At 38.5% G+C, this 24,164-nt stretch overlaps 2 protein-coding genes across 4 annotated transcripts; both read left to right on the top strand.

The window, feature by feature from the left end:
* The first annotated feature begins 1,426 nt into the window (after positions 1–1,426).
* LOC143854670 (polyamine oxidase 1-like) lies at positions 1,427–9,950 on the top strand. 3 transcript variants are annotated; one of them, XM_077364743.1, is made up of 10 exons: positions 1,427–1,585; positions 2,265–2,514; positions 3,172–3,318; positions 3,517–3,763; positions 6,005–6,148; positions 6,725–6,874; positions 7,583–7,837; positions 8,730–8,811; positions 8,904–9,003; positions 9,662–9,950. In XM_077364743.1, the coding sequence occupies exons 1-9, from the start codon at positions 1,465–1,467 to the stop codon at positions 8,981–8,983; spliced, it is 1,476 nt and encodes a 491-aa protein (XP_077220858.1). In that variant the 5' UTR covers positions 1,427–1,464; the 3' UTR covers positions 8,984–9,003; positions 9,662–9,950. The 3 variants fall into 3 exon arrangements, with proteins under 3 accessions (XP_077220858.1, XP_077220859.1, XP_077220860.1); XM_077364744.1 differs by lacking the exon at positions 6,725–6,874; XM_077364745.1 differs by lacking the exons at positions 6,005–6,148; positions 6,725–6,874.
* Positions 9,951–13,348: 3,398 nt separating this feature from the next.
* LOC143854458 (uncharacterized protein At4g28440-like) lies at positions 13,349–22,203 on the top strand. Its single transcript, XM_077364447.1, has 3 exons — positions 13,349–13,504; positions 14,391–14,625; positions 21,636–22,203. The coding sequence occupies exons 1-3, from the start codon at positions 13,427–13,429 to the stop codon at positions 21,824–21,826; spliced, it is 504 nt and encodes a 167-aa protein (XP_077220562.1). The 5' UTR covers positions 13,349–13,426; the 3' UTR covers positions 21,827–22,203.
* The last annotated feature ends 1,961 nt before the right edge of the window (positions 22,204–24,164 follow it).

Below are 24,164 nucleotides of genomic sequence, written 5' to 3'. Positions count from 1 at the left end.
GGCTACTTTAGCTAATCTTATCTAAATCTATAAAAGTTGTGCCCACTATAAATGAACCAAAACAAACACATGTTAATGGTGTTAAAACAAGATAAAAAGAAATAAGGACTCTATGGCTGAGTCGGATCGTCGGTTCCCACCGATGCTTGATATCTATAATATCATGCTTTTAAATAAAAATAAAGAAACATAATACAATTTTGTCAAATGTAACAAGCTAAGTTTAAGATTTTGCAAATGGAAAGAGAGGAAGTCTAAACTGAAGGGAGCCCTTGCAAAAAAGAGATGAAAGGGCTCTCCTGTTGGCTGCACATCACCATGATGCATTAATAACGGCTGAAAAGTCAAACATGATGGTGATGTGCAGCCAATAGGAGAGCCCTTTCATCTCTCTTTTTGCAAGGGCTCCCTTCAATCTAGAATTCGTCATGGAAAGAATATTGCAATCTTTTTTATAATAATAGCACCCCATCATTGTGTGACCTAAAGTGAGAGTATCTCCTTTCATCACAAAGCCAGGATGAATAGGTTTCTAATTTAGTTTTTCAATTCAACAGAAAGGCAAGAATTTCTCTTCTCCAAAATTATTGCTGAATATCTATATGTCATTTCAAGTAAAAATAACACATGCACTTAGATACTTAATTGTCTTCAAATACAAATAAGTGAAAGAGGGGAATAAGACTTGATGAGTTATGCAATCAATCCAAATGGATGAATAGTGAGAGACCATAAAGGAAATGATAACAACACTCATCTCAAGCATATGAAAATTGGATCTGAAGTAGCTAGATTCTAAGTATGGATGGAGAGAGAGAGAGAGAGGACTCCATATCAACTCTATGGATGCCAAGTCCAAGCCATGTGGGCAAAAGGTCTTATAAACCCTAGTAATAAATATATGCATGTGAAGCACGGAAGCCCAGGGAATATCTCTATAGATTTTAAGTGTGTCCAAGAATTATCTAGACATTAAATAATTGTAGATCATATGGCTCGGCATTGATATCCGAACAATTATTTTTTGAGAACGGCCCTATCTTTTTATTCATACTGGGCTCATCAAGATAGGTTGGTGTACCGGCATTGTCACTGTTTGATAATGGCACTGTTCACTTTTTTTTACAATTTTATTATGGATACTGATATTGGCACTGCCATATTTTGATCATTGCACAAACTCATCTTGTCTTTTCTGTTTTAATTGGCTTCTTGACAGTTTTTTGAGACCTTTGACTGCTGTTTAAATAATTAAAGACAAGATCAAGTGAGTTAGTGCATTTATTAAAACATAGCAGTGCCAATATCAGTATCCAAAATAAAATTGTAAAATAAAATGAACACTGCCATTATCAAACGGTGGCCATGCGGGTATACCACCTTATCTTGATGAGCCCAGAATATCTCTCTATAAATAGCCATAGAGAGAGTACCTCAGAGAAGGGAAAGAGAGAAGGAGCTAAAATGGTAGCCTTAGAAAGAGAGAAGATGGTGTTCTTAGTGGTGACTCTAGCCATTGGCATCCATTTCACGGCCACCGCTGCTCTAGAGCCCTCCGTCATTATCGTCGGAGCCGGAATGTCCGGTGAGATATGCCAACTGTGTCACCTTCTTGCCATAACCCCATTACAACATGTTGACTCGCCAGAGTCGACTCGGTTTCTACTCGTTGAATCCGAGAATCAATCATAACTCCTTTGTCTCTCTCGGGTTGATAGTAAAGTTAACGTGTAAATCATTGTCTTGGTCGACTCAACTTCTTTCTGAATAGGCCGAGTTCTTACCTGAGTTTTTATGCTTTCTAGAGGTGCAATGGTGCAACCCTTTTAGTTACAAAGGAAAAACAAATGACTTGTTCTTGAATCTTTCCGGGATATCTGGAAAAAAAAGAAAAAAAAAGAAGAACTGTTATCTTCTTGCCCTAACCCCATTACAACATGTTATTCACCTGAGTCGACTCGATTTCTCCTGCTTGAACGTGTACATCATTATCTGACCGAGTCAACTTCCTTCTAAGTCGGCCGAGTTCTTACCCGAGTCTGTGTTTTTAAGCATTCTAGAGGTGCAATCGTGCAACCCTTTTAACCAAAAAAGCAAAACAAATGACTCGTTGTTGAATTTTTCATTACCTTGACCGAGTCAAGTTCCTTCTAACTCGGCCGAGTTCCTACCCGAGTCACAGTTTTTAAGCTTTCTAGAGGTGCAATGTTGCAACCCTTTTAACTACAAAAGCAAAACAAATGACTCGTTCTTGAATTTTTCAGGGATATCTGCTGGAAAGAGGCTTTCTGACGCTGGAATAAAGAATATCGTGATACTTGAAGCGACTAATTGGATCGGTGGCCGGATTCACAAACAGAATTTCGCCGGATTATCGGTGGAGATCGGAGCTAACTGGGTGGAAGGTGTTCATGGTGAACAAATGAACCCTATTTGGGAAATGGTCAACAAACTCAACCTCAAGACCTTCTTCTCTAACTATGACAACCTCTCCTCAAACACTTACCAGCAAGCGTAAGGATAAAAAACCATGGAAGCAGGATTCTTCCCTGGGAGCCTTCGATTCCCGTTTCGATTCCTGCTTTCGATTCCTGCTTTCGATTCCCGCTCTGGCAACCTTGAGTAGGATTTTTTCCTGGGAGCCTTCGATTCCCGTTTTGATTCCCGCTTTCGATTCCCGATCTGGCAACTTTGTAAAAAACCTTCAAATTTTAGAGATTCGATATTGGGCAAGCCCGTGTGGTCCAGTATTTTTCAAAATGTACTGTACCAGTTATGACCCAAACTGTCCATTTGATGGACCGCAACAAGGTATAAATAGGTTGTGCCCCTAAAATCATTTACATAGGATGATCCCAAGTCCCAACCCTCTGATCTATAGATGTTTCCATAATATGTTGTTCATCTATAGATGGGAGGGCTAGGATCATCCTATGGAAATGATTTTTTAGGCACAACCTTTCTATGTTGTGGCCCATCAGATGGATGGTTTGGATCATAAGCTGTACAGTACCTTTTGAAAAATACTAGACTATACGTGCTTACACCATATAAAAACTACAAATTTTAAGCTCTACCTTTGAATAAAATCACTTTTTTTTTCGATTCTAAGCTCAATAACTAAGTTTTGTAAATGGGTTTTGATTTGATGGACTCAAATGGAAATTTCAGGGGTGGACTCTATAAAGAATCGTTTGCACAACAGGCTTTTGATGTGGCCGACTCGCTCGCCGAGTTCAGCAGGAACATTTCAACTTCACTAACAGCAAGCAGGGAGGAAGATATCTCCATTTTAGCATCTCAACGCCTTAAAAATCTGTAAGAACCAAATACATTGTTAAAAACTCGTACTACATTTGATCAACGGCTCAATTTCTAAATTGCTGAGTCGACCGGGTCATGAAAAGACGAGTCAACTCAGTGATAATCCACCGAGCCAGGCCTACTGAAGCTTATAGATCGTTTCTTATAGGAGTATATTTTGTGGGTTTTTACCAATATGACTGATTGTCACAGTGTTCCCTCGGCTCCAATTGAAATGGCGATAGACTACTATAACTATGACTATGAGTTCGCCGAGCCACCACGAGTAACGAGTTTGCAAAACACAGAGCCATTGCCAACCTTTAGTAACTTTGGTGAGGATCTCTACTTTGTAGCAGACCCCAGAGGTTACGAGAGTGTAGTGTACTATGTGGCGAAACAGTATCTTACCTCCAACTCGGCCGGACAAATCACAGATTCCCGGGTCAAGCTCAACAAGGTGATCAACCACTGAATGAAATATTACATTTTGATATATTTGGTTTTTACCTCTGGTATTTTCTTTTTAAGTATGGACATTTTACTGCTAGAATCGCAGTTCAAAAACTATTAAAACTCTACTCGAACGAGTGAGTATTTACTGGTTAAAACTTTCAAAATAGGTTTAGGAATGCTTTAAACACTAATTAGGAGGTTATGGGCAGAGACATATTTTTCATTCATACATTTAGCTGGGCTGAGTTGTTGGCGAGTTAACTCTTTTCCTAGCGTGTTGAGTCAACCCAGACGAGTTTCAACTAGACTATATCACTAAAGAGACTGTATCATAAAAGTTAGCTAATAGACTATATTGTTCCAACTATTCCAAACACACCGAACAAATGAGACTTGCATTGATAAACTTGTGGGCCAGCTGAATAATTAGGAAGAAAATTGTTCCAACTATAGAAAACAGACCCAAAAAATGAAAGCTGATGGACTATATTACTCAAGAGACTTTAAATTTCATTGATGTTGCATTGAAAATGATACATTGATGTTTCATATAGCCTATATAATAAATATAAGGTTAACACACTTAATTGTATTTATATTTTCTAAGCTTTTTTTGAATTACAATTTTATTAATAAGATCGATGCGACCAAGGCGGGTTGAGGTACAATAAAAGCAAACAACAAGAGAAATACATTATCTTAACCCCAAAGGGGAGATAACAAGAGGAGAAGAGAACGAAGGAAATCAAATAACTCCAACCCTTGCCTATCAATGCCGGTCCAAGCAAAGTCTATCGATGTCGCTATTTGTTGACCTCCTGTGAAAGCGCCTATTTCCAGCAATATGATACAAGTGTTGTGATTGCCTTAAAATTTTGCAAGGTCCGTGCCTTATGTTTAGTGGGTTTCTTATAAAATAGAAACTCTTTTATAAAGGGACACTTGTTTTGTCTCTAAGAAGATAACTCCCAAGAAGAAAATACGGAACGGGACTCTTTCTTATTGCTCTTGGATCTATTCAACGTGAATAGGAGAGTGGTGGTACTACTAGGAAAAAAAAAAGGTTTTTGTGTGTACTTCACAGCTTGGTGATAAAGTGGGTTCTTCTTGGGCAATTTTCTGGTCAAGAGAAAAGTGAAGGAACAAGAAGAAGAAGCAGGGCTATTCTAGGGAGCATTGGTGCTTGGATCCTAGACGGCTTAGAGATTAATTCTTATGTAATCTAGAGAAATTAAGCTTTGGGCTTTTGTTATCCGATGAGTGCTTCTTATAACCCATTTATTTTCCACATAGTGAAATCTTTTGAGGTCTTCTCCCGTGGACGTAGCCACACACATTGTGTGGTGAACCACGTTAAATCTTAGTGTTCTTGTGTGCTTTTATTTTGGTTTGTCTTGCACTTCTATTTATTTGTTCTTGCAAATCTACTTCGGCAGCGCTGCGTATTGTTGACACGTAAAATCGGAAACACACTTTCGTGTTTGGATCGCTAACGGGTCACCGCAGAGGGCTGATTTGAGCCCCAATTCCGCAACAACTGGATCGATTTCTTCTATAACATTAGCGAATCTCCAAGGATAAGGAATTTTGTTGATCATCCACTTGATGATACTATGATGCCTTTGAAGACGTTAAAATTTATTAGATGAACCTCATGTAGAATCGCCTAGACCTCCGTTTCGTTAGATTAACCTTGACTGATTGGACCTGAGAAGGCTCACTTGCATTAGCATCCCTAAGAAACCATCTACTCCGGTTGGACCCAGGTTACCCAAACAAGTTTTTTTTTTTTGGTATGTTTGGCGCTCGTCTAATTGTAAAGCTAATCACTCGGCCTGATTCAGAGTGGTTAGAGCTGTCCTTGACACATCTTTGATATATCAAGATGTAGTTTTCTTTCTCTAATAAAAAAACGAAGCACTCTCATTTTGCATTTAATAGAAGGTCAAAACAATAATTGTTGCCATTCATGAAAAAGAAAAGAGATAAAAGAAACACTTTTCATTTTGCTGTTGGCAGTGATTTCTTGCTTGTCCTATCTAATTTAATATCAGGTCACAAAAAATGGCAGCATTTCCATCTTCTTATTCTTGTCTTCTTCTTCATTTTTTGAAACCACAAACAAATGTGTTGGAGATATTATTTTCTAGGTAGAAAGAGATAACATTTACAATATAATAGTTATTTTTATATCATATTATATTCCCTCACATGCATTGAATTTGAATTTAACCTAAAACAACAGGTAGTGAGGGAGATACGTCATTCTCAAAGTGGGGTGATAGTTAAAACGGAGGATGGTGCAGTATTCAGAGCAGACTACGTTATGGTATCTGCCAGTATTGGTGTTCTTCAGACCAATCTTATCAACTTCCAGCCAGATTTACCAGTAGGTTTATCATTTCATTTTCAGCTAAACTAATATATCATGGAGCTGATTTTTTGGGCACACCCTATCTATGTGAGGCCAATCAAATGAATACTTTGGATCACCCAAACAATGTGGCCCCTACTGTATTTTAAGCCAGTGTATATAAATGATAAATAAGGCCTTTCTCCAATACCTTAAGTTTTTGGAGAAGGTGGTGAGTTAACATGGTATCAGAGCCAAAGGTCTCGAGTTCAAACCTCCTGGATAGCAAAAATCCACATGCAATGGTCGGGCCAAACACATGTTCCACGTGTTTGCCAAGTAGGCCACACATGCGGGGGAAGTATAAAAGATAAATAAAGCCTTTCTCCAACACTCACGCTTTTGGAGAAGTTGGTGAGTTAACTCTTATCTACACTAGTGTGTAGAAACTCTTTTCCCACATACAGGAACCAATGGGAGGCGTTATAACGACTTGAGCGCACCAACACTTTTCTGATTTATATATTAGTTTAGATGCAGTAATTTTCATTTTAGATACTATTTTTCATTGTCTAAACCCCCATAATTTTTAATTTTTGCTTCCTTTTTTAGCATTGGAAAATTCTGGCCATGTATCAGTTTGACATGGGTGTTTACACCAAGATATTTCTCAAGTTCCCGTATAAATTCTGGCCGAGCGGGAATGGTACAGAGTTCTTCCTATATGTCCATGAAAAGCGTGGGTATTATACGATTTGGCAGGTTTTTTTTTTTTCCATTATAACTTGTTTCTTTGGATTTTGAAGTGCTTGGAAATGCCAGTGATTATTTTGAATTACCAATATTTATTGTGTACAAAAATTATGAGTTTCCCCATACTATGGTGTAATCTCATCAATGTTTGTTTGGATGTATTGTTGTAAGACAATTTCAGAATTTTGGGCCTTCTTAGATTACAATTTGACGATAAACTGCAGTCTAAAGGGACCCAAAGTGCATTTTTAGGTGTACATCCAAATGTGTAAACTGCAGTCTGAAGAGACCCAAAGTGCAATTTGGGTGTACATCCTTATGTGTAAACTGCAGTCTAAAGAAACCCAAGGTGCATTTTGGGTGCACATCCAAATGTTGCAGAGTGGTTACTCAACCATGATTTTTTTTTCCATGGAATATTAGTTTATCAAGTGGTGAGAGAGGTAGAGATGTCGAGATGATAGGAGGAGGAGAAAGTTGAGAGGGCATACATGAAAAGAGGGTGAGAATTGGCTAAAAATGGGGAAAATGAATACTATTTGGAGTTTTTTTCTCTGCTCTGTGGCCTTTTCTTTCCATCTCCTTTCCCAATCCCTCTAACGTCTCACACTCCCTCACCATTGGGTAAGCTAATTTTCCATGCAAAATAAACTCTTGGTTGCCAAACATGGCCTAAGTAGGGGTAGAACATTCTCAATATCACATTTTATATTGTAGCAACTGGAGAGGGAGTACCCTGGAGCAAATGTACTTCTTGTAACTGTTACGGATGACGAATCGAGGAGGATAGAGCAGCAACCGGACTATGAGACGAAGGCGGAGATCATGGAGGTTCTGAGGAATATGTTTGGTAAGAACGTTCCAGAGGCGACCGACATTCTCATCCCAAAATGGTGGTCGAATAGGTTCTACAAAGGCACATTCTCAAATTGGCCCATCGGTGTTAGCCGATACGAGTACGATCAGATACGGGTAAATAAGTCCCGCATCCATCTACCATCATTCCTTGATTTTGTTCTGATTAGAATTTCAAAGAGTTTGTTCCTTAATTTCAATGCTACAAAGCTACTAAGCTTTAGATGATTTATTACTACTTTTTTTTTTTGAATTTTAGTTCTGAATAGATATATCTTTCAATGGGTTCAACCATGATTGATCTAATTAAACTATTCATGTGATAGACTTCATCTGGATGGCTCAATGCCTAAAATTTGTAATGGTTGGTTGATCATAAGGTTTCATTCTTTAACCTTTCTGGGGAGTGTTCATCAACACCAAAGTGACAAGTGTGTGACATTTTAAAAAATATTGCGGTTTTTCATTATTTTTTGATAAAATGTCAGAATCCCAAAATTTTCCCGAGATTTAAAAAATATTGAGATATTCATATTTTAGTTTTTAGAGAAAAAATATCATGAAATTATCGTGACAATATTTATATTATTTGTTGTCCTAATTTTGTTCTTAATTTTTTTACATTTTAAATATTTCATTTTCTACTTCTTTTTTCGATATAAACCCGAAACTTATAAAAAAAATTAAAATGTCCCCAAATGTACCCTTCCCCTGAGATTTCCAAGACTAATATTTGTGACTATGTTCAAAATTGAGTTCTTCTTCTTCTTTCATTTCCAACTCTCAAGTGAAGTCATTACACCATATTTTCTTCCATATCCATTTCATCTGGTCTGAAAAAATGGTATAGAGAAGAGTTGAAGAACATGAGCTAACCATCTTGCTTGAGATAATAATAAACATGCAACTAGCTATATTCGATGGCCAAAAAAGCAATGAAAGACATTAAAATGATTGATAAGCATGATATAGACTGTTACTAATTTTCTTGATTATTTGGTGATTAAAGGTGCCAGTCGGAAGGGTTTACTTTACCGGGGAGCATACAAGTGAGCACTACAATGGATATGTTCATGGAGCCTACTTAGCAGGTTCGTCTTCTTCGTCATCAACCAAGCACTTCCTCCCGCTCCTCATCTTAGCTCTCAGCTGCCTTAGTATTGATTTGTACATGTTTTTTCAGGTATCGATTCCGCAAACATGTTGATAAGATGCATCAAGACAAACTTTTGCAAGTTCCCCATAGCAGCTAAGGGCACTTGAAGTTCAATCCCATGGTCCTGGTATGAAACCTACACACCCACATTCTTGAATGCATATATTAGTAGGGACTAGGGAGTGGATGCCCTAACTTACTAGGCGTGCAATTTATGTCGGATCGGGTTGAGATTTTCTAAAAAAAATGAATTGGAATCAACCCGGACCGGCCCAATTTTATGGTAAAAGTTTAACCCGAATTCCCAAAAATTGACCTGAGTTGCACCCCTAATACTTACCTCGGATTGTAGTGGCATCCTCTAGCTAAATTGTGATATCCTCGGCTTTTCTTGAGCCTAAATGATAGTAGGGTAATAATAAGTGTGAAATTTGTTGTGAAAAAACCGGAGAAAAACCCAAGAAGAAGCACTCTTCACACTCTCTCTCTCTCTCTCTCTCTCTCTCTCTCTCTCTCGCCACCACACAAAGAGCCTCCCTGAAAAAAGCAAAACTCGTGCTAAAGAGCTTTATGACTAGGTTTATCAAACCTAAAAAAACTCTCTGATTTAGCTTCCACCAAATCCCACCAAACCGTGAGAAATAAGGCATCTTTCCTAATAATATGTATAATTTTAGATTTTGAAAATTAACTTTGAGTTCAAAATTGGTTCAAAATTATGTCTATATCCATATGCTTTCGAGTAGCTAACTTGTGCTAATGACCAAATTAATGCAACTTTGCAGGTATGAGTCGAGGCTGAATAAGTAAAACCTGAGATAGTGAGCAGCAGCAGTTTTAGCGTCTTCTTCTGTCTTTGTTGAGAGCTAGAGGCTCAATGTCTCTACCTCTATTTTTGTGTTTATTTTCATCCTGTATTCTCATCTTTTTATGTTGTAAGTGGGTTATGTCCTCGATTGTTAATCAAAAAAATTGTAACACCAAAGTTTCTCTCTAGGAGCTTGGTGATCTTGTAGTGATTGATGGAAGAATGTTACTTGGAATGAAGTGATGCTTTGTAACTTAAGTCGGTCATTTTTCAGTGTAACTATTCAATGCAATAGGACCATAGATCTTGAAAATGTTCAAAGTTCAAAATTGGATTTTCTATAGAGTTTCATTTTCTAATTTTTGACCGTTTATCTTAGATTAAAGGGCTGAGGTGTCAATGAACCGACACAGTTCAATGGATCCAAAGAATCCTAATGTTAGTAGACTGGATTAGTGCATAGCAGTTGGATCCTAACTGTGTCAATTCGATCCATATTCTCAACTTAACAACTCAACTCAACAAAGCCTTTTTCCCAAACTAGTTGGGGCCTTGCTCCGTTTGGTTGAAGGAATTTTTTTGGTTCTTGGGATTTCTGTGGAACAAAAAACTCCTTGGGAGATTGGTGGAAAAAAAAAACTCCTTAGAAGTATCCCGGTAAAATAAAAATCCCATGTTTGGTTGACCGAACTATGGTGGGAAAAAAAATGCTTTGTTTTGTTGCTTGAACTGTTGGGAAGAAAAAAAAAATCTTCTGCAAGCTTATTTTTGGTTCCCGGGATTATTTTGGTTCTTGGGAGTATTTTTTTTCCAGGGTAGGGTTTCGTGCAGGATTATTTTGGTTCCTGGGATTATTTTGGGCCCAGCAACCAAACGTAGGTTTCCTACTGAAATTTCACAAAAGTCCCAAGAACCAAAAAAATTCCGGCAACCAAACGGAGCTATGAAGAAGGTGAAAGGAATCTATCCGACTCTAATCCTAGCTCTAGTTGGGTTCATCTACGTGGATCATTTTCTTCCATTCTATCCTATCCAATGTCGTGTTCTCTGTTATGTCTCTAGCTATCAAGTCTTTCCTCACTGTTTCTACGCAAGTTGTTTTCGGTTTGCCCCTACATCTTTTTACTCCATCAACTTGGCACGAGTTGCCTTTTCTCACTGGGGCATCCAAAGGCCTATGTTAGATATGTTCAAACCATCTTAAGCGGTGCTCTCTCATCTTCTCCTCAATTAGTGCCATCCCACCTTTTTACGAATGTCTTCATTTTTAATTCTATCTAACCTTGTGTGGCCGCACATCCATCTAAGCATCCGCTTCTCCGCTAACTCATCTTGTGCACATGCTGCTTCTTGGTGGCCCAACATTCTGAGCCGTACAGCATAGCTGGCCTCACAGCTATCTTATAGAACTTTCCCTTCAACTTGGTATATGGATTTTGCGGTCGCACAGAACTCCTGAGGCAAGCTTCCACTTCAACCAACCTGCTCTTATTCTATGGTTAACATCCTCTTCAATCTTTCCTTCCTTATGTAGAATTGAACCAAGATAGCGAAAGATATCCCTCTTAGATACCTCATGTCCAGTCATATTTACTACATCCTTGTCCCGCCTCCTTACATTACTAAAGTTGCACTGTATATACTTTGTCTTATTCCTACTCAGTCTAAAACCTTTGGATTCCAAAGTAGTTCTCCATAACTCTAACTTAGCATTTACTCATACTTTGGTTTCGCCGATTAATACTATGTTATCTACAAATAACATACACCACGGCACCTCATCCTGGCTACCCTCCGTAAGCTCAACCATAACTAGCGTAAAAAGATAAGAGCTTAGAGCTGATCCTTAGTGCAGTCCTATTGTAATTGGACACTCACTAGACGTGCCATCCGTGGTTCTGACACTAGTTATTGCTCCATCGTACATATCCTTAGTCACATCAACATATTTAGTACGCACTTTTTCTTTTCAAGGACCCACCACATAACATTCCTGGGAACCCTATCATATGCTTTCTCCAAATTAATTCTATCATTATTCTAAGGTTCGAAATTATTTCGGACTATGACATCAATGTATGAAAATACCCTTTATGTTTTTACTCATTTAGGATATTTCTATAACAATTAAAAATCTTAGTCAAAATGACAAACAATTCGTTTTTCCCCTTCTCTTTTTTTATGGCAGATCTCCTCTCTTTTGGAAATGATCTGATAGATAAGGGATTCGAACGGATCGTGATAATGACATAGATGGATCCAATCCGAATTAGATCCATTGCCCGCCATATGGGCAATTTTATCAAAGAATTCTTTTATGAGCATTGTTAACCTAGATTTTAGTCGTACTTTAGGAAAGCAGAGGTTTTTTAGGTACTGCAAACTTCTAAATGAATATACATAAGTGCAACACCTTGATTTCTCTCTTGAATTTAGAATGGGTGGTAGATTCGAGGAATCCTAGAATGAAAGCATGAGGTTCTTATAGTTCATGCGATGATTTCTCTATGCACAGAACCGTGCAACCCATGGTATGAGTAGTCTTCATATAGCAAGGAATTTGCCCGGGAATGATTAAATAGCACCAACTCTAACAGCTTAAGTTTTTGAAGTAATTGGTTGTTTCACATGGTATCAGAGGCCTTATGACAGACCTTTAGTTCAAAACCAAACAACTCTCTAATAATAAAATTCTAAGTATACAGACAACCCAAAAGAGGGGCTACACTAGAGGGGGAGCGTTGAATTATAAATGATCAAATAACACCATCTCTAAAGTACCAGTACTCTTCTTTGTCAAAGACTCCTTTACTAGAAACGATTCCAAGCCAAATGTTGGGTTCTAATGCACTGTATAAAACTAATCAAATATTAGTACGTGATTCCTTAAAAAATCATAACTTCAGTTCCTACCCATCAAAAAGTAGTGTTGTTTATGCACTATGCAAATGGAAATATAAAGAACAGAGTTTTGTTTTGGAACCTTTTTGAGTGAGAGAAGTTGTGTAAAAGTGAAGTGGTAAGCAATCTTGGGGAAAAGGAAAGGGTTTTGCTTTCTCTTTATTTCTTTTTCTATGGAGACTTGGAAAAATTGATCACTGAAGATATGCTCATCCATGTGGTGGCCTGCAAGATCAACGTTGTAGATCATCCTAATGGTGGGCCACATGTATATTTGAAGGGCCAATCAAACCATGGTAAATTCGGGAAAGAACAAAAAAGCTTCCATTCTCGTTCAAATCTCTCCTATTGAGATTTTGTATGGGGTAAGCCCTCCTGGTCCCCTTTTTCCCCAAAAGTACTGTACGGACCACATCATAGGATGATCCTAACCGTTCATGTGATGGAACAAAACCTAAATAGTCCGTGCTCAAAAAATCATTTCCATAGGATGATCCTAGCCCTCCGATCTATAGAATTCTCCATAATATGCAGTTCTTTTATGGACTGGAGGGCTGGGATCGTTCTATAGAAATGATTTTTTCGGCATAAACTATTTACGTTATGGCCCATCATATGAACGGTTTGGATCATACTATAGTGTTGTCCGTACAGTACTTTTTGAAAAATAAGGGACTACAAGGGCTTACGCCATATGAAATCTCCAAATCTCCTCATTCTCGTTCAGATCTCTTTTCATATTCCCAAATAGCCACATGTACGGCAGAGATTATTAGCACATTAAAATGGTCCATCGGACGGCCATTAAATCTCTACCCAATCCCTTCTAAAGGCGAGTTCAATGATCAGCTCTTTCATAAACAGGCGGATTTCTCCATCCAAATCTCTCCATCTTCTTTTCGATTCTCGAAAAAAAAAGGTAACTTCAAACCCTAACTCTTCTAATCTCCATTTCATCTGAAATTTCCTGTTGAATCGATCTTAGAATTAGGGTTTGAGTTTTGTTTCTGATCCGCAACGTGATTTTTGCATCCGAACTAGAATTCCTTGAAGCTCTTTTGATCTTTTATTCACTTTATGCCATTTCTATGGAATTTAGGATTTTGATTTGATCTGTAGGGTTTATACATGGATTGATATTGTTGCGATCTACTCTTCTTTTTTTTTGTTAATTTGGTCGATGATTTCGATTTTTGGATTCTCCGAGTTGACTTCTCAGGGTTTTTTTTTATCATGCCTAGATGAATCATGATCGATCAGGATGAAACCCTAAAACCTCGAGAAAATAAAAGGAAATAGTTTGCACTTTTTTATCCTGATTAATCGTTTTGTTCATCGAGATTTTATTTCAAAATTTAGATATATCCGTGTCGAGGATTCCAGATTTGTTACTTTTCCATCTTGATTAATTGATCTGATCTGATCTTGCTTTTATCAAAGGGTTTTGTTAACGAGTGTTTGGATTGCCAAAAAAAAAAAAAAAACATTTCTGACGGAATTTTTTTTCTTAGGAATATTTTTTCTTTCCACAATTTAGAGGGGAAATGATATGATTATCGTTAATTTAGGGGGATATTATCATAGTTTGAAGCTTCCATTAAGTAATCATAGAATGGGGTTGGTTCAATACTTCAATTCATCTTTTTTATTTTTTTGGTGTGTAAAAAAGTACTACATTTAGAAATATTTTTCTTTTCCAAGATTTTCTAGAAAATTCTTGGAATCCATACAAGGCCTCGGTCCCTTAATTATTCTTACTTGAGAATAGATATTTTTTGAAAGGTTTGCCATTTGTGTATTTTTAGGGTTTGTTTGAAATGGCTGAGTCAAAACCTGGAATGAGGAAGCCGGTTTTTACCAAGGTGGAACAGCTTCGGCCGGGCACTAGTGGGCATACACTCACTGTGAAAGTGGTGAGCTCCAAGATGGTGTTACAGAAGGGTCGTCCTGATGGGCCGCAGGTTCGTCAAATGCGTATTGCTGAATGCTTGGTCGGAGATGAAACTGGAATGATTGTCTTTACGGCAAGGAATGAACAAGGTATGGTTTGCTGATAATGTCAACAAGGAAGTTTATATTTAAGTATTATAGAACTAATTTTTCATCTAATTCCTATTCATGCAAGTTTCATGTTATTGCATCATAACAGAGATCGTGCTTATCTAATAGTTTTATCCTTATTGAAGGATATTGCTATGCTTACACGGTTTAAGTTTCGGCGAAAAACCGTGTAAGCATTTGTTATTTGCTATGCTCACATGGGCAAAAACCCTCACCGTGAACCTAAGGAAATCTGCCAAGTTTGCCGAGAGAGCGAAAGAGAAGATGAGGTCCAAGTGGAAGAAAAAGCGCATGAGGAGGCTCAAGAGAAAGCGCCGAAATATGAGGCAGAAATCCGAGTAGTTTTATAGTCATGAGAGACGGTTTTCTCCATCACATATATCCACCTCATCATATATATGTGGAGGGTTTTTCCGTATCTGTTGTTGAAGGGTATTTTAGGGGAGATCCGTCTCAGAACTTTGTTTTGTAGCTGCTTTATGTTTTAGAACCACTGTTGTAAATTTCGTTTCGTTTCGTCCGAAATGGATGAAACATTTCGGTTTCAGCCGAAAACCGGAACGAAATGGCGAAAATTTCGTTTCGTTCCGGATTTCGGCTGAAATTGACCGGAATTTACAGAAATTTGACGAAATTTACCGAAAAGTTTCGAACGAAATTGTCCGAAATTTTCTGAAATTTCGTTTCGGTGGCCAAAACGAAATGGCCACCGAAAGGAAACTTACAACTATGTTTAGAACTGGTTTTGCCATATCCATTGTTGACGGGTATTCTAGGGGAAATCTCCCTACTCAGTTATATGTTTTGTAGTAGCTTCATGTTTTAGAACTACTACTTTAACTGGTCAATCACTTTTAGTTTTTTGAAAGTGGTATCAGGGCCTAGGGATGGACCAAATAGTGGAGCAACTTGAAGCCGAGGTGGGTTCTCTCATGGGCGGGCAATGACAAATCATGGATAGAATGACCAAGCTCTTTGGCAAATTAAGTGCAAAGGTCAATGAATTATCTGCACAATCTGCTATTGAGGTTGTTGAGAGTTCCCAAGTTCAACTGAGAACCAATGGTAGACGGCCGAGTGCTAACGAGGGAACACAGGCCAGCGGTTTTTATCATCCATACACTCCCAGACTAGTAAAGTTTCATTTTCCGTGTTTCAATGGCGGAGAAGGAGAAGACACAACTAGCTGGTTATGTAGAGTGGAGCAATTTTTGGATTTTCATGAAACGCCGGAGGCGAAGCGAGCCGCATTGGCATCTTTTCATCTTGAAGGGAACAGTTTCATGGCAAGAATTTCGCGGAAGGCTTCACTCTCGCTACGGTCGTACTTAATTCCTTGACTTCTTTAGCGAGCTCACAAAGCTTCAACAAACGGAATCAGTAAGTGATTATCAAACTCATTTTGAGAAGCTATTAGCGATCATTTTCTACCAGCACGTCAAGTTAGTTGCTTCGTAAGTGAGTTTAAGAACAGTATTAAGGCAGATGTGTTGCTGCCAGGCCAACTTCCTTATTATTTGCTATTTGGTTAGCCTGCTTTTACAAGGCCCACAATTTATCACAACGCGCTATTCCAACTTCAAACAGGGCGAACCCCATCATAACCAACAATGTTCCTACGCTTCCAGTTCGACGGATGACATCTGTTGAATTGCATGAGAGACGAGCGCAATGGCTATGCTATAATTGTAACGAGAAATTTGTTTTGGGGCATCAATGTAAGAACCTGTTTTTAATAGAGACAATGTTATGAAGAAGTTGACAACAAGGCAATCGACCAGGATGAAGCGATTTCCCAATTATGATTTTGAGGACTAGACCAAATTTTAGGGGCGAGAGGGAATGTTACGGTCGTGAGATATCTTTCCAAGTATTTTTAGTTAGTGTGATTACTTGTTGATAAGCTAGTAGGTGGTTTTAATGTAGTAGAGCCTATTTCATTAGTAATAGGTGGTTGTAATATAGTGGAGTCTATTTCATTGGTATTGGTAGAAAGTTAGTGGGTTAGGTTGCTGCTGAGATTTATTCTCATCCTTTGCTTTTGATGGACTTGTATTTAAGAGATAAGTTACCAAAGAAACCATCTTTATGCCCTTGATTAATAGAAACTATCTTTTTGGCAAAAAAATCAATACTTTTGTGTTATTCGAAGGAGTTGGGTTTCCTTGAAATAACCAAAAATTATCTTTTTCATCTACCTCACTCTCATTGTTGTTGCTTCATCTCTCAACAGTCTTCTTGTGACGGCAAAATAGGGAAGAATACGACGACTTTCTTTTGATTCACCTTCTATTTTTTTATTATTCAAGACAGGGAAGACTAGAAGCAACCGGCCCATACCAAAGTGGTATCGGAGCTCAGGCATGGATCAACGTGTGAAGCGGTTAGAGCAAGACGTGGAGTCTCTTTTTGCTGGCTAGCAAGAGGTGATGAACCGGATTATGGAGATGTTTGAAAATTTGAATGCTCGTGTGGAGCAAGTCACCAGTCAATGTCAATCTGCTGGGGAGCTTGGAGAGAATTCTCATGCTCCACCTCGAGTAATGGAGGGCGGAGGGCAATAGCGTCTCTCATCGTAAACAAATTTCTTGTTACAATTATAGATTTGATAAACTATAACAAATCGCTCCACCAACTAAGAACGACCAAGCACCACCACCCATAGTTACAAGAAAGAGCTCTCAGTCTGTTTACCATACTATACCAATTATTCTATCCATGATTTGTCATTGCCCGCTCATGAGAGAACCCAACTCGGCTTCAAGCTGCTCCACTCTTCGGTCCGTCCTTAGGCTCCAATACCACTTTGGTATGTTCGTCGTATTCTTCCTTATTTTGCCGTCACAAGAAGAAGACTGTCGAGAGATGAAAAGATAAAGAATGGTCTGCAACAACAAAGAGAGTAAGGTAGATAGAAAACGATGGTAAATTTTGCGTTACTTCGAGGGAACCCAACTCCTCCAGATAATAAAGAAGTGTTATTTTTTGCCCAAAGATGGTTTCTTCGTTAACTTTTCACCTAACCCACTAACTTTCTACTACTACATTAAAACCACCAAGTACCAATGAAATAGACTCCACTACATTAAAACCAACTATTAGCTTATCAACAAGTAATCCCACTAACTAAAACTACTTGAGAAGTTATCTTAAGCACGTAACATTCATCGCCCCTTAAAATTCGGTCTTGTCCTCAAGACCGTAATTGGGAATTTCTTCATCCTGGTCAATTGTATTATTGTTTTCTTCTTCTTCATAACATGTCTCTATTAAAAACAACTTCTTACATCGATGCCCAAGAACAAACTTCTTACATCGGTCTTGTCCTCAACGGATGTCATCTGTCGAACTGGAAGCGTAGGACTATTGTTGGTTGTGATGGGGTTCGTCGTGTCTGACGTTGAAATAACGTGCTGTTATAAATTGCGGGCATTGTATAAGTGGGCCAACTCAATTGCAGCAGCTAAGGTAGCCGACTTGGCAGCTAACACATCTGTCTTATTACTGTCCTTCAACCCACTTATGAAGCAACTAACTTTACGTGCTTGTGGAAAATAACCAACCTTCACAAATAGCTTCTCAAGTTGAGTTTGATAATCACTTACTGATCCCGTTTGTTGAAGCTTTGTGAGCTCGCCAAAGAAGTCAAGGAATTGAATAGGACTATAGCGAGAGTGAAGCCCCTCTCGAAATTCTTGCCATGAAACCACTTCGTTCTCTTGTTTAAGTTAGGGGTGTTCATTATTCTGTTAAAACCGAATAACTGAACCGAATTGGTTCAGTCGGTTCGGTTCGGTTTTTTGTCTTTTCGGTTCGGTTTCTGGTTTTTTTTTTTGGAAATTCGGTTATTCAGTTTTGGTTTCGGTTGTCTAAAAAAAAACTTCGGTTAACCGAAATAACCGAAATTATGACAAAAACCATTATTTTTTCAAAAAAAGTGTTATATGGGCACTCCGTAGGATGACCAAAACCGTCCATTTGATTGATCATAACTTAATTAGGTTGTGCTCAAAAAATCATTTCGATTGGATGATCCGAGCCCTTCGAAACCAAGATTTTGCCTTTTCCCTCTTTTTCTCCCACTATTCTGTTATTCGGTTATAACCAAATTTTTAATCAGTTCTGTTTCGGTTCGGTTTTTAAAAATTTCGGTTCGGTTCGGTCATAACCGAATAACCACCCCTAGTTTAAGTAGTTAGTACCACAGTTGAGCGTCTCCTTTAAGATGAAAAGATTCCAATGCGACTCACTATTCCTCCGGTGTTTCATGAAAAAAAATAAAAATTACTCTACTCTACATATCCAGCTAGTTGTGTCTTCTCCGACATTGAAACACGGGAAATCCTACTCAACTAGTCTGGGAGTGTATGGTTGATGAAAACCGCTGGCCTGTTCCTCCATTAACACATGACCGTCCACCATTGTGCTTAATTTATCAAAGAGCTTGGTCATTCTGTCCATGATTTGTTGTTGCCCGCTCATGTGAGAACCCACCTCTGCTTCAAGCTGCTTTACGCTTTGGTCCATCTCTAGTCCCATATACCACTTTGGTATGATCGCCGTATTCTTCCCTATTTTGTCATCACAAGAAGGCTATTGAGAGATGAAAAGCTAAAGAATGGTCTGCGACAACAAAGGAAGCAAGGTAGATAGGAAAAGATGACAGATTTTGGGTTACGTAGATGGAACCCAACTCCTCCAGATAACACAAAGGTGTTGATTTTTTGCCTAAAGATGGTTTCTTTGTTAACTTATCTCTTAAATACAAGTCCATCGAAAGCAAATGATGAGAATAGATCTTAGCAACAACTAGGGGTGTAAACGGATCGAATTCGAATCGGATAGTGCTATATCCGAATTCGATTACAATATTCAATATCCGTATCCGTATCCGAATCCGACGGATAATTATTATTCGTTACCGAATTCGCATCCGACGGATATTATTCGAATTCGGATATTATCCGTATCCGTTTATCCCGATTCAAATCGTATCCGAATATCCAAATTCAAATAAATCATATCCGAATGTCCGAATTCGTATCCGTATCCGAATTCGATTCATGTCTGTAACTTTAAATCAACTGGTTAAATATCCAAAAGTATCTAATTGAAGTTGAATTCGAATGCGAATATCCGCATTCGTAATCGGATATCCGAGTTTGCATGCGAATCCGGATATCCGAATTCGAATACGAATTCGGATACGGATGCGGATATTCGGGATAAACGGATGTACTTGTCGGATTCGGATGTTAAACGGATCGGATGCACCATTTACCAGATTCGGATCGTTAAGAACCGGATATCTCCTAAGCGGATTCGGATAATATCCGCTTGAAGCGGATTCGGATACTATTTGCTTTAAACGGATTCGGATGCGGACGGTAATCGAATTTTTGAATATCCATTTACACTCCTAGCAACAACCTAACCCACAATCTTTCTACCACTACCAATGAAATAGATTTCACTACATTAAAACAAGCCACTACAAATGAAATAGACTCAACTACATTAAAATCACCTACTAGCTTATCAACAAGTAATCTCACTAATTAAAAGTACTTGAGTAACACACGCACATAAGGGTACATTGCCTATCTCTTAAGATGAGAATAATGCATTGTGATAAATTTATTTTTTCCCTCCACTACATGCTTACATGTTTTGTATAAAGAAGAAAGCAAAGGACTCATTAATACTGGACTCTGTCTTCAACTCTTGCTAAATCCTATAATTCAAATAATAGTCATCTAACACTTGTCACAGAGGGGTTTTTTTTTTTTTTTTTGTGAATGGCAACACTTAACACATAGATAGATTAGATAAACTGTAAATCAACCTAAAGTCTTACTCATCCTAAGAGATACGGCACATAACATTCCACCCGCCTTGAAATCAATCTTGTCCAGTTGGTGAAAAATAAGATCTTGTGCAGGGCTTTCCGAAATTCGTCTCTCTTTTCTTTTTCTTAGCTCCCTTCTTCTCTTCGTCTTACAATGAGTCATCATTTCGCTCGTCATCATCAAGGGTCGCAGCAGTTCCATCTTTAAATGGTGAGTTTCAAAATGAACTGTAGTTTGTATGATACGTAAGTTGGAATTTATTTTGGTATAGTACAGTCTGCATGAAACTTCCACTGTCTCACCGCAAATACCGCTCCTGAGCAATTTTATTTGCTCAAAGTCTTTCTGTGGGTGGAAACTAGATGAAAGGTTCAAGAATGTCCCCTTCTGGACATTCACTGATAGTTCTTTACTTTCCACAGCATTCTCCTCGATAGTTACTTGCCCACTAATGTAGTTGTCATTGCTTAAGAAAGCTTAGGTGTAGTCTCCTGTATACCTGGCCTTCTTTTGACTCATTCTGCAATGAGTTTCTGGCAAGTCAATGGATATTCTGCCGAGTTCCAAGACTCTTTCGGCTCCTACTAACTGTTATATATGCATTCCCACTAGGTACCAACAGAAGTGTTTGTTCACTGTCCTTGACAGACGTGCTTTGCTTGCTTGCAAGCCATATATGATTAGACATTTGGACACGTGAGCGCTTTGGCCATACAGAGCCCTGTCATTAAATTGTTTTCCGTCTGGATCAGCTAACTACTAATCTGCTCTGACATTCTTATGTGGAACTGTTGCATGTAGTTTTAAAAGGTAGAACTCCAAAAATACGAAGAGTTAAATTTTCTTTTGTTTTGTATTTATTTCTACAAGCCATACCATAAATCACAACCAACCTGTAAACACATTTATGGCCATCTTGCAAAAGCTCACTTTTGAAGGCACCCAACTCTTTCTCATGCAAGCTGGACTGCATATAGAGCCCTGTCATAAAACTGTTTTATACCTGCTGCACACACCCACAAATCTTTTCAGTGTTCTCATAGAAATTTGGAAGAAATCCAAACAAGGTTACCCAATCTTCCGTGATTTTATTTGGTGCCTGCTTCTGTGTTCCTTACACTATATACCTATTATGTTCAGTGGACTTGATGAAGCCCGATACAACCGTGATCCTTCGGAACGCGAAAATTGACATGTTCAAGGGATCAATGAGGCTTGCAGTGGACAAATGGGGCCGTGTTGAAGTTACAGATCCGGCCGATTTTACAGTAAAAGAAGAGAACAACATTTCACTGGTGGAGTACGAACTGGTGAATGTTGTGGAAGAGTGACCCGTCAACCATCGCCATCTCTACAACCCAAACAAAAGGGTATCAAAGCAGTATGTGATTTTATGGTTTTTTGAAGGTTTCACGAGTGGTATTTCTGTTTTCCTGGGCAGCTTTTGTCACAAATTGCCCAAGCAAAGGGTTCTGGATACATAGAGCAAGCTTTGAAGTGGGATCGATAAAATCTTGCAGTGCCCGACGCAGTCTGTGGAATCTTCCGGTTGGCTGTGATTGTGCCTGATAAGCAATTCCATGTAAAGCATGCTCAGGTTGTTTACATATTATGTAATGTTTTTGGATATTTACTTAGGACAGCAAATAATGGTCAGGTGATTGCTTTTGGATCATGATATCTTATGAAATATAGTTGTACTTTAATATTTTCTCTGTTTCCCAATGCCAATTCTCTCAGCGCTGTTATTATGTTATCTTTTTTAAGCATCTACTACTCAGTCTTTAGACTCTTCAGATACCATGTTAAAGGAAGTTACCCTTTGGTTGCGGTAAGGTAAAAGTTAACCCCTGATATTGGTCTGGACCTCCATTCTAATGGACCCTAAGATGGAATTTCAGTGGCCTACATCACCCAACCAGAAAAATCCTAACCTCGATGATTGAGGCTGCATTTTTTTTTTTAATGAAAATTATTGAGGCTGCGTATAATGTTATTGGATATGTAACTTTTCAATTTGCGTGATTTTAAGATATATCTTTTTGGGCCCACTAGATGAACGGTTGGCATGACAAGTAGGGCTCACTGTGTAATAGGGGGTGTGCCTACTGAGGGCTTACTCATAGTTAAATAGTTAATGTAGGGCTCACTATTCTTTATTATTCATTCCAAGGGTGTGTTTGGACTGTCTGAATCAGGAATGGGCTTCTGTCCTGATTCCTGATTCAAATATAAATGAATGTAATAAGGGGGGAGGGATTGAAACCGTGAGGGAATAGATGGGGGAAGTTTTGGTTCCATCTGTTTCCCACGCAAGAGGTGTTCTGTTTCAGCAGAATGGGGATGGTGATTCTGATTCCTGATTCCGGCAATCCAAACGCAATCCAAGTGTAGCAACCTCTGAATGCCATGGTGAAAAATTCGAAATACAGTCCAGCAAGGTTTTTTTTCCCCATCAGCATTATCAATGCTTGTTTTCCACTGTAAGGCTAGGGCTAGCAACGGGGCGGGGCTGGATGTTGCATTCCCTGTCCCCGTCCATGTCCCCGCCCCTAGGGATGTAAACGGATCAAATTCGAATCGGATATGGCTATATCCGAATTCGATTACAGTATACACTATCCGAATTTGGATTCGGATTCGAATTTGACGGATATTTAATATCTACTACCGAATTCGTATCCGTCGGATATTGTTCGAATTCGGATATTATTCGTATCCGTTTATCCGGTAAATTCGAACATTTTATTGCAGCACTTTATCTTTCTTACTCGAATAAATTTTCCAAACTCTAAAACCAGACCTCTATCTTCTCTTCACAAAATTAACTCTCAAACCCTAAAATATATGAGATCCTCTTCTTCCTTTTAAAACAAAGGCAGAGAGACGGGCGGTGGGGATGGATGATGGTGTTGGTAGTGGTCTTTGGGTTTTTTTTTTTTTTTTTATGTATATGATGGAATAGGTTTGGGCTATTTTGAGCAGGGGAAGCGGGAGTGCTGATTGTGGAAAATGAAGAGAAATGAGGATGGAGATGAGGATTGGGTTAGAAATGGAGGTGACTGGCGGTGATGGAGGTGGCTGTGAGAAGGTGGAGAGGCGCGGCGGTGGATTTTGGTGGGGTTGGAGGCACCAAGGAATGCCAAAGATGGTGTCTTAGCCTCCTCATTTCCCCTCTCTTGCTTCTCCTGGCAAACCTTAGAAGTCCCCTCTTTTAATTGCATTTTGGGTTTTTATATAACCCTAAGTTGGAAAATTGATCTGAGCCGTCCATTTACCATCAATGACTATGGCCTTTTTGCTCTAGAATTCTCTAGAAACTATGACATCTTCTTTCAATCACCATCATTCATTTGTCTCTTTTATCCTACATCCCACATTTGTTGCTTCATAAAGAAGCCATGTCAAACTCCAAGAATGCCCTTAAAATGAGAGATTACTTCATTTCCTATCTAAAACACTTTTTGCTTTTGTTTTTTTCTACAAAGAAAATTCAATTTTCTTTTAGAAACAAGTGTGTCATTACTAAAAATAAATATTAATGATATTATTAATAATAAATAAAAAGGATACTTCTCGGATTCGGATGTTAAACGGATCGGATATACCATTTACCAGATTCGCATCCGCTATGAGCCGGATATCTCATAAACGAATTCGGATAATATC

The sequence above is a fragment of the Tasmannia lanceolata genome, unplaced genomic scaffold, assembly GCF_043159265.1.
Source record: "Tasmannia lanceolata isolate RefF3 unplaced genomic scaffold, GAP_Taslan_0.1 ptg000020l, whole genome shotgun sequence".
NCBI lineage: Eukaryota > Viridiplantae > Streptophyta > Magnoliopsida > Canellales > Winteraceae > Tasmannia > Tasmannia lanceolata.
The sequence above is the reverse complement of the archived record's forward strand: the minus strand, read 5'-3'. Positions and strand labels throughout refer to the sequence as shown.